Source organism: Zosterops lateralis, assembly GCF_965231275.1.
Source record: "Zosterops lateralis genome assembly, chromosome: 22".
NCBI classification, from domain to species: Eukaryota; Metazoa; Chordata; class Aves; order Passeriformes; family Zosteropidae; genus Zosterops; species Zosterops lateralis.
In genome coordinates, this window is record NC_139782.1 from 6,234,941 (window position 1) to 6,249,440 (window position 14,500).

The following is a 14,500-nucleotide window of genomic DNA, read 5'->3' on the forward strand; positions in this document are numbered from 1 at the left end:
GCTTTTTTTGGCTCCTTTTTGGGGCTGAAAGGTGTTCCCAGAGGGGATGGAGGCTGATCCTGTGGACTTCACCTGCCAAGCCCTGTGCTTTCACAGCTCTTGTTCATTTTTGATTGTGCCTGGAGCTACAGAGTGCCTCACATTGCCACACTTGAGAGATTGATGTAAAATATAATTTCTAGAGGTTTTTCCATTAACTGAACCTATTTTTTTGGCTCCTTTTTGGGGCTGAAAGATGTTCCCAGAGAGGATGGAGGCTGCTCCTCTGGACTTCAGCCTCTAAGCCTTGTCCTTTCACAGCTCTAGTTCATATGTGGTTGTGCCTGGGGACACAAATTGCTCATAAACAGGATTTCCTCCTTAAAATCCAGGTTCTGCTCGAGGAGCAGGTGACAGAGGCTGCGATTTACTCTCTGCTCACCTCCTCTGGCTCCTCCTCCCCGGGGTTCTGGCAAAAATCCCCCGTGTTGAGGTCAGGCCTGAACACCAGGATGTAACACTTGGGCACGAAGTAACTGGCCAGGATGCCCAGGGTGGTGGCCAGGATGGTGCAGATCTGAGTGACAGGCCTGAGGACCGTCCTGAGCGTGGCAAAAATCACCAGGAAGAAGATCCAGATGACGAAGAAGATGAGAGTGGCAAAGGTGATGCCCCTGGCCACGTTGTACCTCTTGGCCGGGGTTTGCACCATGAAGGTGCAGAGGAAGCAGGCGAAGGCCAGGCAGCTGTTGTAGCCGTGGAGAAGGGCAAAGGCAGTCCAGGACTGGGTGCCACACACCAGCAGCACCTCGCTGGGCAGGGATTTATAATCAGCCACCAAAAAATCGGGGCCCAGGCGGAGGTGACAGAAGGAGAGCAGCGCCTGGACGAGGAGGGAGGCGGCCACCAGCAGCCAGGCCCGGCCGTGGGTCACCCATTGCAGCAGCCTCGGGGCACGGCGGGGGAATTCTGTCAGCAGGGTGATCTCCAGAGCCTTGGGGACAAAGGTGGAGAAGCAGCCATTGAGGCAGAAGGCGTAGGAGAGCTGCTGCAGGCTGCAGAGCACCGCGCTGGGCCTGCCCACGTACAGGCAGCAGCTGAGGCTCTGCAGCAGCAGCATCAACAGGGTGAAGAGGCTCCTGCCGCCCCCGGACACCTGGACCAGGGGGCTCCGCAGGTGTTTGAGGAAGAGCAGCGCCGTCCCGCAGATCAGGAGGGCAGTCAGGGCCATTATTGTCACCAAGGTCACGGCCAGGGCCGAGTCCCAGAAGAGGAACCTCTCGGTGCGGTCGTAGCAGCGGGTGCTGCGGGCGGGGGCCCACTGGTGCTGCGGGCACGGGGAGCAGCCGGTGCTGTCTGCAAAGGGAGACACTGCTCAGCACCCACAGACCTCGGGGATGGATTATACAGGGATTACAGGGTGGTTTGGGTGGTGTTTTCCCTCCCTCCAAGGTGTGTTGGGTCTCCAGAGCTTGTGGTAGTTCACACTCTGGTTTTCCACCCTCCTCCTCCCTGAAGGATCCTTGTGTTTCTTGCCTCTGTTTCCCTTGAGAATCCCAGAATTTTATCCTACACCTGTCTTCGACCCACACCCCCAGAATTTCATCATATCCCTCTCTGCTACCTCTGCAGATAAAACATAAATATTGTCCTGGTGTTTTATCTTTCCTGTATTTCATGTTCTGTGCTGCCCAGGGGTGAGTTTTGAGCTCACAGTCAGTGTCACTCAGCTCTGCACACAGCAGGGACACAAAACAAATCCTTTTCCTGATGGGGAAAGGACAATGGGTGCAAGATTTCAGGCCCAAAAGCTTAAACCCTGGTAGGGTGAAGAGAGAAAACAAGAAGGATGGGACCACACAACCTGAAGCTGTAATTGGACAATTAAACCCCAATATACAAATGGACCAAAACTTATAAAAGTGTGAGACCTTGTGACCGGTTGTCCATTTTGTGCCCATTTTTGGGTCCATTTTGTGCCCATTTTTTGATCCATTTTGTGCCCATTTTTGGGTCCACCTTGGGTGTAGCCCTGGCCAGGCTCTTGTCCTGCCCAAGGTGTATCTTAAAAGCCCTTTTAATAAATCTCTCCTTTATTCTCCAGCTCTGCCCAGTCTCTGTTCCAGCTCAGCCTTCCCCAGTGAAGAGCAGAACAGGGAGGGGAACACCTGGCAGTGCTTGTGGCTTGTGCAGGAGAGCTCCCAGCTCATCCTCACCTCATCCAGGAGACAGAATAATCCAGTTAAACCCTTCCAATCCCCCAGACCTCACCTGTGCTGCTCCAGAAGGTGTTTTCTGAGCAGTCAGTGCAGTCGTAGCAGCAGAGGTTGAACCCTTTTATTCTTCTGAACTGTCCTGTTTCGCAGCGCCTGAAGCACTCGGATGTGGGCTCCTGGCAAAGGCAGCAACCAACATCAGCCAGGCACCTCCAGGGAGAATTTTCATCTCAAACAAATCAGGATGAGCTGTGCCATGTTTTTTTTTACCTTCTTATCTGCGGTGTGGAACTGGATCTGAGTCCTACGGATGTACAGGGTCTGGTCATAGTCCCCCACGGGCAGGTGGGTCAGGCTGCCGTCCCTCCAGGCCCAGAAAATGAGTTTGTAGCCAGTGTTTGTGCTGTGGGATTGGTCAAACCTGAAGCTCTGGCCCGTCACCTCGAACGGGAGGTTGTTCATGAAGTGCAGCAGCTGGGGAGGGAACAAGATCAAAATGGATTTTGGTTCTTGTTTGGAGGAGGATAATTCTGCAAGCCAAAATCAGTTGTCTGAAAATTCTGCAATCCAAAATCCATTATGCCTTAGGTGGGCTAAGATTGTGACAATTCTGCAAGCCAAAATCAGTTAGTTCTCCCTTAGGTGGGCTAAGATTGAGACAATTCTGCAATCTAAAATCAACTATCCCTTGGTTGGGCTAAGATTGTGACAATTCTGCAAGCCAAAATCAATTGTCCCTTAGGTGGGCTAAGACTGTGACAATTCTGCAAGCCAAAATCAGTTGTCTGAAAATTCTGCAATCCAAAATCCATTATCCCTTAGGTGGGCTAAGACTCTGACAATTCTGTAATCCAAAATCAGTTGGATTAGGTGGGCTAAGATTGTGACAACCTGGCTGTGATGTGACAAAACCCAACCCTCTGCCCCTGGGATGTTTCCTCACCTGCCAGGACTTGATGGCTGTTTTGGGGCAGCTCTTGGTGGTGCAGCCCAGGGCTCTGTGCAGGGCCTGGGCCACGCTGTACACGGCCACGTGCACGGGCTGCACTGTGGTGACACTGAGCGTGGCCCAGATGTCCCTGAGGGTGACTTGGTCACACTGCTGGCAGTGAGTGTCCAGCACCTCGGGGTTCATGAGGCGGCTCAGCTCCTTGGACCTCCGGCAGAATTCCTCCTGTGCCACGGAGCTGAAGAGCTCGGCCACGTACTCCTGGAAACCAGGGACTATCCCCGCCCTCATGACAAAGCCCAGCACTGTCCCGATGCTCTGCACGTTGGGGATGGAGGCCGTGATGCTCGACAGGATCCAGGCCTCGGTGCCAATCCAGACCTTCTTGCCCAGCCCCATCCTGATGCTGTGCTCCAGCAGGGCCTGGGCTGGCAGGCTGTAGGCAAACAGCACCACCACGTTGACCTTGGTGCTGTTGATGGCCCTCACCGTGTCCTCCAGCTGTTTCCTGGCGCTGGGCTCGGCCAGGTCGGTGGGGATGAGCCCCTCGAAGGCGATGCAGATGTTGTTGGTGCCGGCCATGCTCAGGAACAGGCTCTGGGCTCCCCGGCCATACTCGTCATCGCTGCCCACCGTGGCCACCCAGTTCCAGCCAAACTGGTTGAGCAGCAGCACCACGGCCTCGGCCAGGTTCTTGTCGCTGGGCACGGTGCGGTAGAAGGACGGGTAGAGCTCCGTGTTGCTCAGGGTCTCGCTGCTGGCCCCGTAACTCACCTGCAGGTGGAGCAGAGGGGAAGGGGCTGTGATGGGCTTTGGGAGAGTAAGGGTTAACTCCTGGCCTGGACAGAGACAAAACAGGTCAGGCTGGAGTGTCCAAATTTGAGTTTGTTGGGACAGACTGGGATGGGACTGCTGGGAGATGCATCAGGAGCTTTGTTCAGGCACAGCCTCAGCTACAGGGGGAGATACAGGAGATGGTGCAGGCTGATATTTGATATTTGTGGTCAAATATCAGTCCTGGAGGTTGTTTCATTACCTGAACCTAAAAGCAGGAATTCCTGTTTCTCCAGGGAGGTTTTTACCTGTGGGATCAGGAGGGAGCTGAAGAGCTGGGCCATGACCAGACTGCTGGGATACACAGAGATCCCAAAGTGCTGGGATACACAGAGTGATGCACATATATCAAATTGATACTCGATATTCAAATCCAATATCAATCCTGGAGGTTATTTCATTACCTCAACCTAAAAGTGAGAATTCCTGCTTCTCCAGGGAGCTTGGCTGTGACCAGAGTGCTGGGATACACAGAGGAGAGATCCCAGAGGAGGGATCAAATATCAAATATCGATATATTTGATGCTCGATATCCATATCAAACATCAATCCTGGAGGTTGTTTCATTACCTGACCCTAAAAAGGAGAATTCCTGCTTCTCCCAAGACACTTTTACCTGTGGGATGAGGAAGGAGCTGAAGAGCTTGGCAGTGACCAGAGTGCTGGGATACACAGAGGGACGCACAAATATCAAACTGATGTTTGATATCCATATCAAACATCAATCCTGGAGGTTGTTTCATTACCTGACCCTAAAAAGGAGAATTCCTGCTTCTCCCAAGACACTTTTACCTGCGGTATGAGGAAGGAGCTGAAGAGCTTGGCGGTGACCAGGCAGAGGTCGGACTGGTGCGGGCCGATGACGGCGGTGACGCGCGGCTGGTACTCGGTGTAGTTGCAGAGCACCCCGATGCCCGTGGTGCCGTTGCGGGTCAGGAAGAGCAGGCTGGGCTGCAGGGCCACCAGCGGCTCGAAGCACGTGTCGTACATGTCGTAGCCCAGAGTGATCCCCGGCAGGAGGGAGCTGGAGTTGTTGATCTGGTCGATGGTGAACCTCATGCCCAGAGCCCAGATCAGCCCGTCCATGAATAACCTGAGGGCAGAGGGGACAGCAGTGACATCAGCAGTGCCATGGCCTTTGTCACCTCCTCCTTTGACATTCTGGCACCTTTGTGGCCAAGCAAGACATTCCACTGTCAGCAGAGCAGCCCTGGACCCACTTGGGAGTTTTTTGCTCTGAGTGTGAGCACCTTTCCAATTTAATTCAGCTTTTCTTGCCAGCAAAAATCTCCTTGGAGCTTCCCAGGAGAAGGAGCAGTGTTGGAACCCTGGGCACTGAGAATTTCAGACTTGCTGTGCTAAAAGGAACTGACCCTCAAGCAAAGAGTGTAATTGACCTGAGGCTGTGGAAAAGGTTTCCAAAATGGAGTGACAGCACTGGGATTGTGGGTGTGTGGTTTGAATAGAAGTGTGTGATATCACAGGGTGGAAAACTCAGATTTTAAGGTTTTAGAATATGTTAATAGCTATTTTCTCTTTATTCCCCCGTTTTCTCTTGGTTATTCCCCCACTTTCTCTTTTTCTCCCCACTTTCCTTTTTTTTCCACCACTTTCTCTTTTTTTCCCTAATTTTCTTCCCCCCCCCATTTTCTCTTTTTCCCCCCTATTTTCTCTTTTTCCCCTTTTCCCCCCATTCTCTCTTCCCCCCCCCCATTTTCTCTTTCTTTCCCATTTTCTCTTTTTTCCTCCCCCATTTTCTCTTGGGTTTTTTCTCCCATTTTCTCTTGGTTTTCCCCCCATTTTCTCTTGGGTTTTTTTCCCCCATTTTCTCTTGGCTTTCCCCCCATTTTCTCTTGGTTTTTTTCCTCCCATTTTCTCTTGTTTTTTTCCCCTACTTTCTCTCGGTTATTCCCCCATTTTCACTTTTTTTTTCCCCCCTCTCATTTTCTCTTTTCCCCCATTTTATTTTCATTTTCCCCCATTTTCTCTTCCCCCCTCCCATCATTTTCTCTTTGTTTTCCCCTCATTTTCTCTTTTTTCCTCCCCCATTCTCTCTTTGTTTTTCCCCCCATTTTCTCTTTTCCCCATTCTCTTTTTTCCCCATTTCCCCCCCATTTTCCCTTTCCCGCTGCCCTCACCTCTCGCAGAGCAGCAGGGTGGGCTCTGATCGAGCCGTCAGGTTCACCGTGTCCTTGCCGAAGGGGAAGAGCCCGCCCAGGATGAAATCCCCGGGTCTCCTGAACTGCGCCGACAGACACGAGGGGCTGAGAGAGGCCGCGCAGCCGAAACTCAGCAACAGCCACAGCCCTGGGAGCTGCATCTTGGGGAAAAAAGTCTGGGAAAAGGGAAAAAGAGCAGCAGGGAATTCAGGCACAAAGCCCAGGGAGCTGCATTTTGGGGGGAAAAATCTGGGAAAAGGAAGGGGAGATGGGAATTCAAAAATCTGGGAATAGGAAAAGTAGCAGCAGGGAATTCAGGGACAGTCAAAGGCCTGGGAAAGGCATTTTGGGGAGAAAAATCTGGGAAAAGGGAAAAGGAGCAGCAGGGAATTCAGGTACAAAGCCCTGGGAGTTGCATTTTGGGAGAAAATCTGGGGAAAATCTGGGAAAAGGAAGGGGAACAGGGAATTCAGGCACAGTCAAAGCCCTGGGAGCTGCATTTTGGGGGGAAAAAATCTGGGAAAAGGAAGAGCAGCAGGGAATTCAAAAATCTGGGAAAAGGAGCAGCAGGGAATTCAGGTACAAAGCCCCAGGAGCTGCATTTTGGAGAAAAAATACCTGGGAAAAGGAAAAAAAGAGCAGCAGGGAATTCAAAAATCTGGGAAAAGGGAAAAAGGGCAGCAGGGAATTCAGGCACAAAGCCCAGGGAGCTGCATTTTGGGGGAAAAAAATCTGAGAAAATGAGGGGGGATCAGGAAATTCAGGGACAGTCAAAGCCCAAGGAACTGCATTTTGGAGAAAAAAAATCTGGGAAAAGGAAGAGCAGCAGGGAATTCAAAAATCTGGGAAAAGGAAAGGGAATGGGGAATTCAAAAATCTGGGAAAGGGAACAGGGAATTCAGGCTCAGCTCTTCTGGAAAGTCTCTTTAAATAGAGCTCGGAGGGACTGAAGTAATGGGCAGGAATTTGTTTAGCAAAATTCATTAAATGAACTTTAGTGGGCAATAACCAAATACCCTCCGAGGGCACTTGGGTGTGTAAAACCATCCTGGATCTCCTTTTCTCAGGCAGGAACTTTTGCTCAGAGCGATTCACAAATTCTTTGGCACTGCTGGGGAAATCTGGGTGATCAAAACTCAGGTGCCCCACTCGGATTCTGCTGAAAGTCTCACACAAACAGCCATTTTTATGGATTTATTTTTTAAATTCGAGGGCAGCTCAGCACGGAAATAACCAAATCTCCCTCAGGGCACGGCAGGAATTTGCCTGGAGAGGCCATTGCAGGGTCACAATTTAATTAATTTTGTGAGTTAATTAAGGTTGGGGAACTCTCACTCAAAAAATTGATTTTATATTTTTTTTAGGCTGATCTAATTGTTTGTTTTTTTTTTTTTTCTTACACTGAGCTGGGATATTAATTTCAATTTAAAAGTTTAAATCCAAGTTCACAGCATGGAAATTTAGGTTTTATCTATTTTCTGGTTAGGTTTATTAGGTTTTTCTGGTCAGGAAATTTAGGTTTTTCTGGTCAGGAAATTTAGGTTCATTCGATTTTGATATTCTGGTTTTATTAGGTTTTTCTGGTCAGGAAATTTAGGGTTTTTTGTTAGGAAATTTAGGTTTCATGTATTTTGATATTCTGGTTTAATTAGGTTTTTTCTGGTTAGGAAATTTAGGTTTCATGTATTCTGAAATTCTGGATTTATTCATACTGACATTTTTTTAAAGGCTCCTTTCCCTTCACTGGACTATTTAAGTGTCAACTTTAACTGTAAAACTTTTACAAATAAGTTCAAAACACAAATTGTGAATTTTGGGCAAGGTCATCTTCAATATTAGTATTTTATATAATCAATATTAATATTGATATATAGATTATATAAATATTTTGATATTATATATAGATCTATTATAGAACTATTATTATATAATATATATATCTATAATGTATTATATTAAAATATAATATATAGTATAGATATATCTATAGTACATTATATTTATATAATATAGATATTTCTATATTATATAGATATATTACAGATATATATTATATAGCTATAATATATATATTATAGTATATTATATCAGTATTAATATTAATATTTTGTTAAATATTCCTAAGAGGAATAATTAGAACGAGTGTGACAAGGGAGAAAATTTTTCTTGTGATTATGGAATACCATAATTTTAAGAGATTTAAACCCACTTTTTTCCCTTGACACACAATATTTGATTTATTTCATTCCCTGCACAGGTGAAATCCCAGCTGGGCCTGATCTCCAGGGAAATAAAACACATTTTTTTCCAGGGAAAATCAGAGTAGGTGACACTGGAAATCCCATCCCACCCCCCACAAAAGACACTCCTCAAAAAACCCACTTTGTTCACATAATTTAATGTGCACTTAGTCCAGTCTCCGTGAGGTAATTGTGATTTCCTGCATTTTTCAGAGTTACATGAGGCCAAAAAAAAAGAGACAAACGAGCCTGTAGGATTCCCCCAGGCATCCCTGAAATCCTGGACTGACCCTGCAGTGCTTTTCCAGCTTCCCAAAAACTCAAATAAATCCCATCTCTGAACATCCTTTGGCTCTTGCAGTGGAGCCTGACAAAGCAGTGATTTATTTACAGTACAAGTGTGGATTTCTCCTTTTTGGAGACGTTTGACACATTCATCAAATAAAATCAAATACACAAGGACACAAGTGAGAGGCAAACAGCTTCAGAGGGGATTGTGCAGCACAAATTAAAATCTGCTGCACATCCCAAGTGCAAAAAAACTCCTGGATTTAAAGGGCGGGGATGTGAGGAAAGTGCTGCTGCTCCAGGAATATTTTTATTTTAAGGTAATGACACCCACCACCCTCATTTCCTTCAGCTCCTGGGACCCCCCAGTGAGGTGGTTTTGAGCTTCCTTGAAATTAATTTTAATTTAAAGGATTAAAATTGTGCAGGTGAAGCTTCCAAGTGGGTTGTTGGTTTTTTTTTTTTGTATAAGTGGCCAGGTGAGCTCCCAGGAGGGTTTAAATGTGATTAAATTTGTTACATGAGGCCACAAATCTTGCTGGAAATGTTGAGGAGCTGCTGAAGTTTGGCTTGAAAAGAAAAAAATCTTTTCTGGGAACAAAACAAACCCAAAAAACCACCCCCAAAAAAACCGCCAAAACCCAACAAAAAAACCCCGAAACAAACAAACAAAAGTAAAAAAACTCAAAACAAACAAAACAAAACACCAAACCAAACCAAACAAAAAAAGAGTGGAATTTTAGGGGTTTTTTTCCCCCAACTGTAGAGCTCTACACACAAACTGACAAATATTAAAAAGAAAAAGAACTGGTCCACGTTTATAAAGTGAATTATTTGGCCAAGTGCTCAGCTCCAGGCTGGAAAGGAAAAATGGAAATAACCACGGCCAGAGAACCAGGGGCGAGGTTGTGCTTCTCTCCCAAAATGCCATTTTCAACCCCAAAATGCCATTTTTTCACCCCCCAAATACCATTTTTACCTCAAAAATTACGATTTTCACCCCGAAAATGCAATTTTTCCACACCCCAAAATACCATTTTCATCCCCAATGCCAGTTTTTTGTCTCCCAAAATGCCTTTTTTCACCCCAAATATGATTTTCACCTCAAAAATACGATTTTTCACCCCGAAACTGCGATTTTGCATCCTCAAAATGCCATTTTTTTCATCCCCAAAATGCCATTTTTCCCATCCCCAAAGTGCCATTTTTTCCATCCCCAGAGTGCCATTTTTCCCATCCCCAAAATGCCATTTTTTTCATCCCCAAATGCCATTTTTCCCATCCCCAAAGTGCCATTTTTTCCATCCCCAGAGTGCCATTTTTCCCATCCCCAAAATGCCATTTTTTTCATCCCCAAATGCCATTTTTCCCATCCCCAAAGTGCCATTTTTTCCATCCCCAGAGTGCCATTTTTCCCATCCCCAAAATGCCATTTTTTTCATCCCCAAATGCCATTTTTTCCATCCCCAAAGTGCCATTTTTTCCATCCCCAGAGTGCCATTTTTTTCATGCCCAGAGCGCCATTTTCACCCCCAAACGCCATCCTTTCGCCCCAAAAATGCCATTTTCCACCCTAAAAATACCACTTTTACCTCAAAAAATGCCACTTTCCCCTCAATAAATACCACTTTCACCTCAGAAAATGCAATTTTCTCCTCATAAAACACCTTGTTTCCCAGCCCCCAGACCCCCATTCCCGCCCCCGGCCCGCCGCGGTGTCAGGGCAGGTCCAGCAGCTTATTCACCCCCCCCCCCAAATATGATTTTCACCTCAAAAATACGATTTTTCACCCCGAAACTGCGATTTTTCATCCCCAAAATACCATTTTTTCATCCCAAAATGCCATTTTTCCCATCCCCAAAGTGCCATTTTTTCCATCCCCAGAGTGCCATTTTTTTTCATCCTCAGAGTGCCATTTTCACCCCCAAACGCCATCCTTTCACCCCAAAAAGGCCATTTTCCACCCTAAAAGTACCACTTTTACCACAAAAAATACCACTTTCACCTCAAAAAATGCAATTTTCTCCTCATAAAAGCCTCCTTTTTTCAGCCCCCTGATGCCTTTTTCCAGCCCCCAGACCCCCATTCCCGCCCCCGGCCCGCCGCGGTGTCAGGGCAGGTCCAGCCGCTTTTTCACCCACCCAAAATAAGATTTTCACCTCAAAAATACGATTTTTCACCCCAAACCTGCCATTTTTCATCCTCAAAATGCCATTTTTCCCATCCCCAAAGTGCCATTTTTCCATCCACAAGAGTGCCATTTTTTTCATCCCACAGTGCCATCTTCACCCCCAGAGTGCCATTTTCAACCCAAAACTCCATTCTTTCACCCAAAAAAAGCCTTTTTCCACCCTAAAAATGCCACTTTTACCTCAAAAAATACCACTTTCACCTCAGAAAATGCAATTTTCCCCTCAAAAAACGCAATTTTCTCCTCATAAAAAGCCTTTTTTTCCAGCCCCCAGACCCCCGTTCCCGCCCCCGGCCCGCCGCGGTGTCAGGGCAGGTCGAGCAGCTTGTGGCTCTCGAAGAGCTCCTGTGTGATCCCATAGACATCCCTGATGTAGGGGATGGCCTCTCCCAGCACGGCCACCGCCTCCTCGGCCGTGCCCACGTTCATGATCTCCAGGAAAGCCTCTCGGGAAGGCAAAGCGCAGAAAGCCAAGGTGGCGGCTTTGCGGATCACCCAGGGGTGATGAGCGGCCAGCGAGGCGTTGTAGGCGTCGGTGCAGAGCACGGAGGTTCGCGGGTCCCCGGAGCGCAGCCCCTCCAGGAAAAGCTGCAGCCAGCGGAGGGCGCGGTGAAGCCGCAGCACCGTCCGGCAGCCCGAGTCCGGCCGGGCCCGCAGAGCCGCCTGCCCCGCCGCCAGCTCCTGCTCCACCATGGATTGGAGCGATTTGAAGTTGTGGCGTTGGCGGTGAGTCTCCAGAAGAGTCACCTTGGCCACGGCGTCTTTGGAGATGAAGGAGAAGACGGTGCCCAAGCTCTGGAGGAAGCTGAAGGGAGGTGGGGGAGAAAAGGGGGAGAGAGAGGGTCAGGCGCTGGAGGGGTGGACAGAGTTTTTTTGTTTAAAAACAACACCTGAGGGGTAAAAACCCAAATAAACATCTGAGGGGTGAAGAGGAACCCAAAAACCACTCCAAGAGTGAAAAGAGAACCCAAAAAACACCTCAGAGGTGAAGAGGAACCAAAAAAAAAAACCAGCTTGGGGGGGAAAAGAGAACTCAAAAACCACCTGAGGCGTGAGAAATCAAGAACCAGCTCAGGGGTGAAAAGAGAACCCCAAAAACCACCTGAGTGGTGAAGATGAACCAAAAGCCACCCCAAGGGTGATAAGAGAACCCCCAAAAACCATCCCAGGGTGAAAAGAGAACCTCAAAAACCATCCCAAGGGTGAAAGGAGAACCCAAAAACCAGCTTAGGGAGAAAGAGAACCCAAAAAACCACCTTGGGGGGGGGAAGAGAACCCCAAAAATCAACTGAGGGGTGAAAAGACAACCCAAAATTCACCTCAGGCATGAAAAGAGAACTCAAAAACCACTTCAGGGGTGAAAAGAGAACCCCAAAACCACCTGAAGGGTGAAAAGAGAACCCAAAAACCACCTCAGGGGTGAAAAGAGAACCCAAAACCCACCTGAGTGGTGAGAAGAGAAGCCCAAACAGAACTCCTGACCCCCAGAGCTGCTCCAGCAGGGCCGGCACATCCCCCTGAGCCCGGGGAGCTGCCCCAGGGCTGGGCAGGACTTTCCCCCAGGGGAGAAAAGGCTCCTGCTGGGCCAGGGGAAGGATCCTGCTGCACCTGCCCAGAGCCCGGCCACGAGCAGCAGCTGCAGCTCCCCGGCCACTTCTCACTGCATTTTGTCATTTCCGGCTCTGACCTTTGTTATATTTATATATTATAAAATTGGCTTTCTGCAAGATGTGTGCTATGTGATTAATAATGTTGTGGTAAGGATATAGAAGTTTTTTATTTCTGCTTTTAGAAAATTAGGCATAGTGGTAGTAACTGATGTAGTCTGCTTAAACTGTCTGTTTGGTCAGGGTAACATCAGTGAACATGTAAAGAAGACTCTGCTATTGATACACCAACTATCAGCATCTCCCACCTGAGGAAAGCACAGACCAAGGCCCAAACTAAAGGTGATAATGAAGACACAGCCACAAAACACAAATGCTCTAAAAAGGCAGACCCAAGGAGGGACCATGCAAAACAGTTCCTGGAATATGGAAACTGGTTTATGGAAAAATATGACTATTCACAAACTGATACAATAGAAAGGGCATTTAACAAATGTCTCTGATATAGCAAAGTGTGGACTTGGCTGAGTGCAGAGTCACCCAGCCAGCTGTGCTTTGCTTTTTTATCTCCTAATTGTCTTCATTTTTTAATTAAATTTATTTCTTAAAATTTACCAAAAAAGTGAACCTCGTTTTTCACACCTTGAAGGGTGAAGCCTTGCAAAGCCCACAGGAATTCAGTGCCACAAGCACAGAAGGTCCCGTGTGGAAAGGGACCCCAAATCCCAGGCAGAGCCCCCCCTGCCATGGCAGGGACACCTCCCGCTGTCCCCAGGGGCCTCCAGGGACACTCCCAGGGCTGGAGCAGCCACAGCAAACCTGGGAAATCCAGCCCAGCCCCTCTGAGCGCACATTTCAGTCCCCAGGCAAAATGCCAGGGTGGATTTCAGCCACCCGGGGAGAGGGGGACACAGGGCTCAGGTCACCCTTGGCCATCCCAGCAGCTCCATCTACTGACTCCTGCTCAGGATTCCCCTCCTGCATCGCCCCAGAGCCCAGACCTCCTCCAAAAGGTGGGTTAAACCATTGCACAGGGTGCAGAAATAACCCAGAGCCCAAATCTGCCTCCTAAAGGGAATTTAAACCATTGCACAGGGTGCAAAAGTAACTCACAGCCCAAACCTGCCTCCAAAAGGTGAGTTAAACCATTGCAAAGGGTGCAGAAATAACCCAGAGCCCCAATCTGCCTCCAAAAGGTGAGGTAAATTCTTGCAAAGGATGCAAAAATAACTCCCAGCGGCCTTGGTCCCTCCCCAGCGCTGAGTCTATGAAATGCAGCTCCGTTTTCATGTGGGAAAGGCAACTCAGAGGTCACAGCTCTCAGAATGCTCTGTGTTGAAAGGAACTTTCGATCTCAGCCAGAGCCACCCCTGCCATGGCAGGGACACCTCCCGCTGTCCCCAGGGGCCTCCAGGGACACTCCCAGGGATGGAGCAGCCACAGCAATTCTGGGAAATCCAGCCCAGCCCCTCCCCACCCTGGCAGGGAAGAATTCCTTCCTAATTTCCAACCTAAACTCGCTGTCAGTGTGAATCCATTCCCCCTTGTCCTGCCACGCAGGGGTCTTATAAAGAATTTTCTCCATCTGTCCTGTCAGCTGCAGTGCTGGAAAGGGCCATCGCTGCTTTAAATGGGTTTAACTGGGAAAACTCAATAGAATATACCAGTGAAAATATCATCTGATGTGGGCCAAGGCTCTGCTGTGGAGGATCTCCTTCAGAAAGTGAAACGGATTTATTCCTGATATCCCGTGTCAGTGTCCTGTCACTCCATCCCGCTGCCCACAGCCCCTCTCGGAGGGAACCAGCCGGGCACTCACCGGATGAGTCCCCGCCAACCGCTCAGGTAAGGCTCCAGCAGCACCTCCCGCTGCTCCGTCACGCACCTGCGGAAAGCGTCCAGAACCTCCCTGAGGCTGAAGGCGCCCGCGGCCGCCGCCATCGCTCCGCGGCGCCGCCTCCTTCGCCGCCTCCTTCTCCTCCTCCTTCCTTAGCCCGCACCGCCCGCTCCACCAATCAGCGCCGCGTCCGTCACCC

At 48.6% G+C, this 14,500-nt stretch overlaps 2 protein-coding genes across 3 annotated transcripts; both read right to left on the reverse strand.

Moving 5' to 3' along the window:
- Positions 1-406: 406 nt before the first annotated feature.
- TAS1R3 (taste 1 receptor member 3) lies at positions 407-10,359 on the reverse strand (the record flags this gene model as incomplete). Its single annotated transcript, XM_083876988.1, has 7 exons — positions 407-1,335; positions 2,251-2,371; positions 2,466-2,669; positions 3,139-3,918; positions 4,771-5,071; positions 6,117-6,313; positions 10,258-10,359. The coding sequence occupies 7 exons, from the start codon at positions 10,357-10,359 to the stop codon at positions 407-409; spliced, it is 2,634 nt and encodes an 877-aa protein (XP_083733114.1).
- On the reverse strand, positions 10,106-14,439 carry CPTP (ceramide-1-phosphate transfer protein). Of its 2 annotated transcripts, XR_014591611.1 has the most exons (3): positions 14,284-14,439; positions 11,059-11,662; positions 10,106-10,299 (listed from the first exon to the last, which is right to left on the reverse strand). XR_014591611.1 is itself a non-coding variant. In XM_083876967.1 (2 exons), the coding sequence occupies exons 1-2, from the start codon at positions 14,403-14,405 to the stop codon at positions 11,164-11,166; spliced, it is 621 nt and encodes a 206-aa protein (XP_083733093.1). In that variant the 5' UTR covers positions 14,406-14,439; the 3' UTR covers positions 10,367-11,163. The 2 variants fall into 2 exon arrangements, 1 of the variants encoding a protein (XP_083733093.1); XM_083876967.1 differs by lacking the exon at positions 10,106-10,299 and having other exon boundaries at positions 10,367-11,662.
- Between the last annotated feature and the right edge of the window lie 61 nt (positions 14,440-14,500).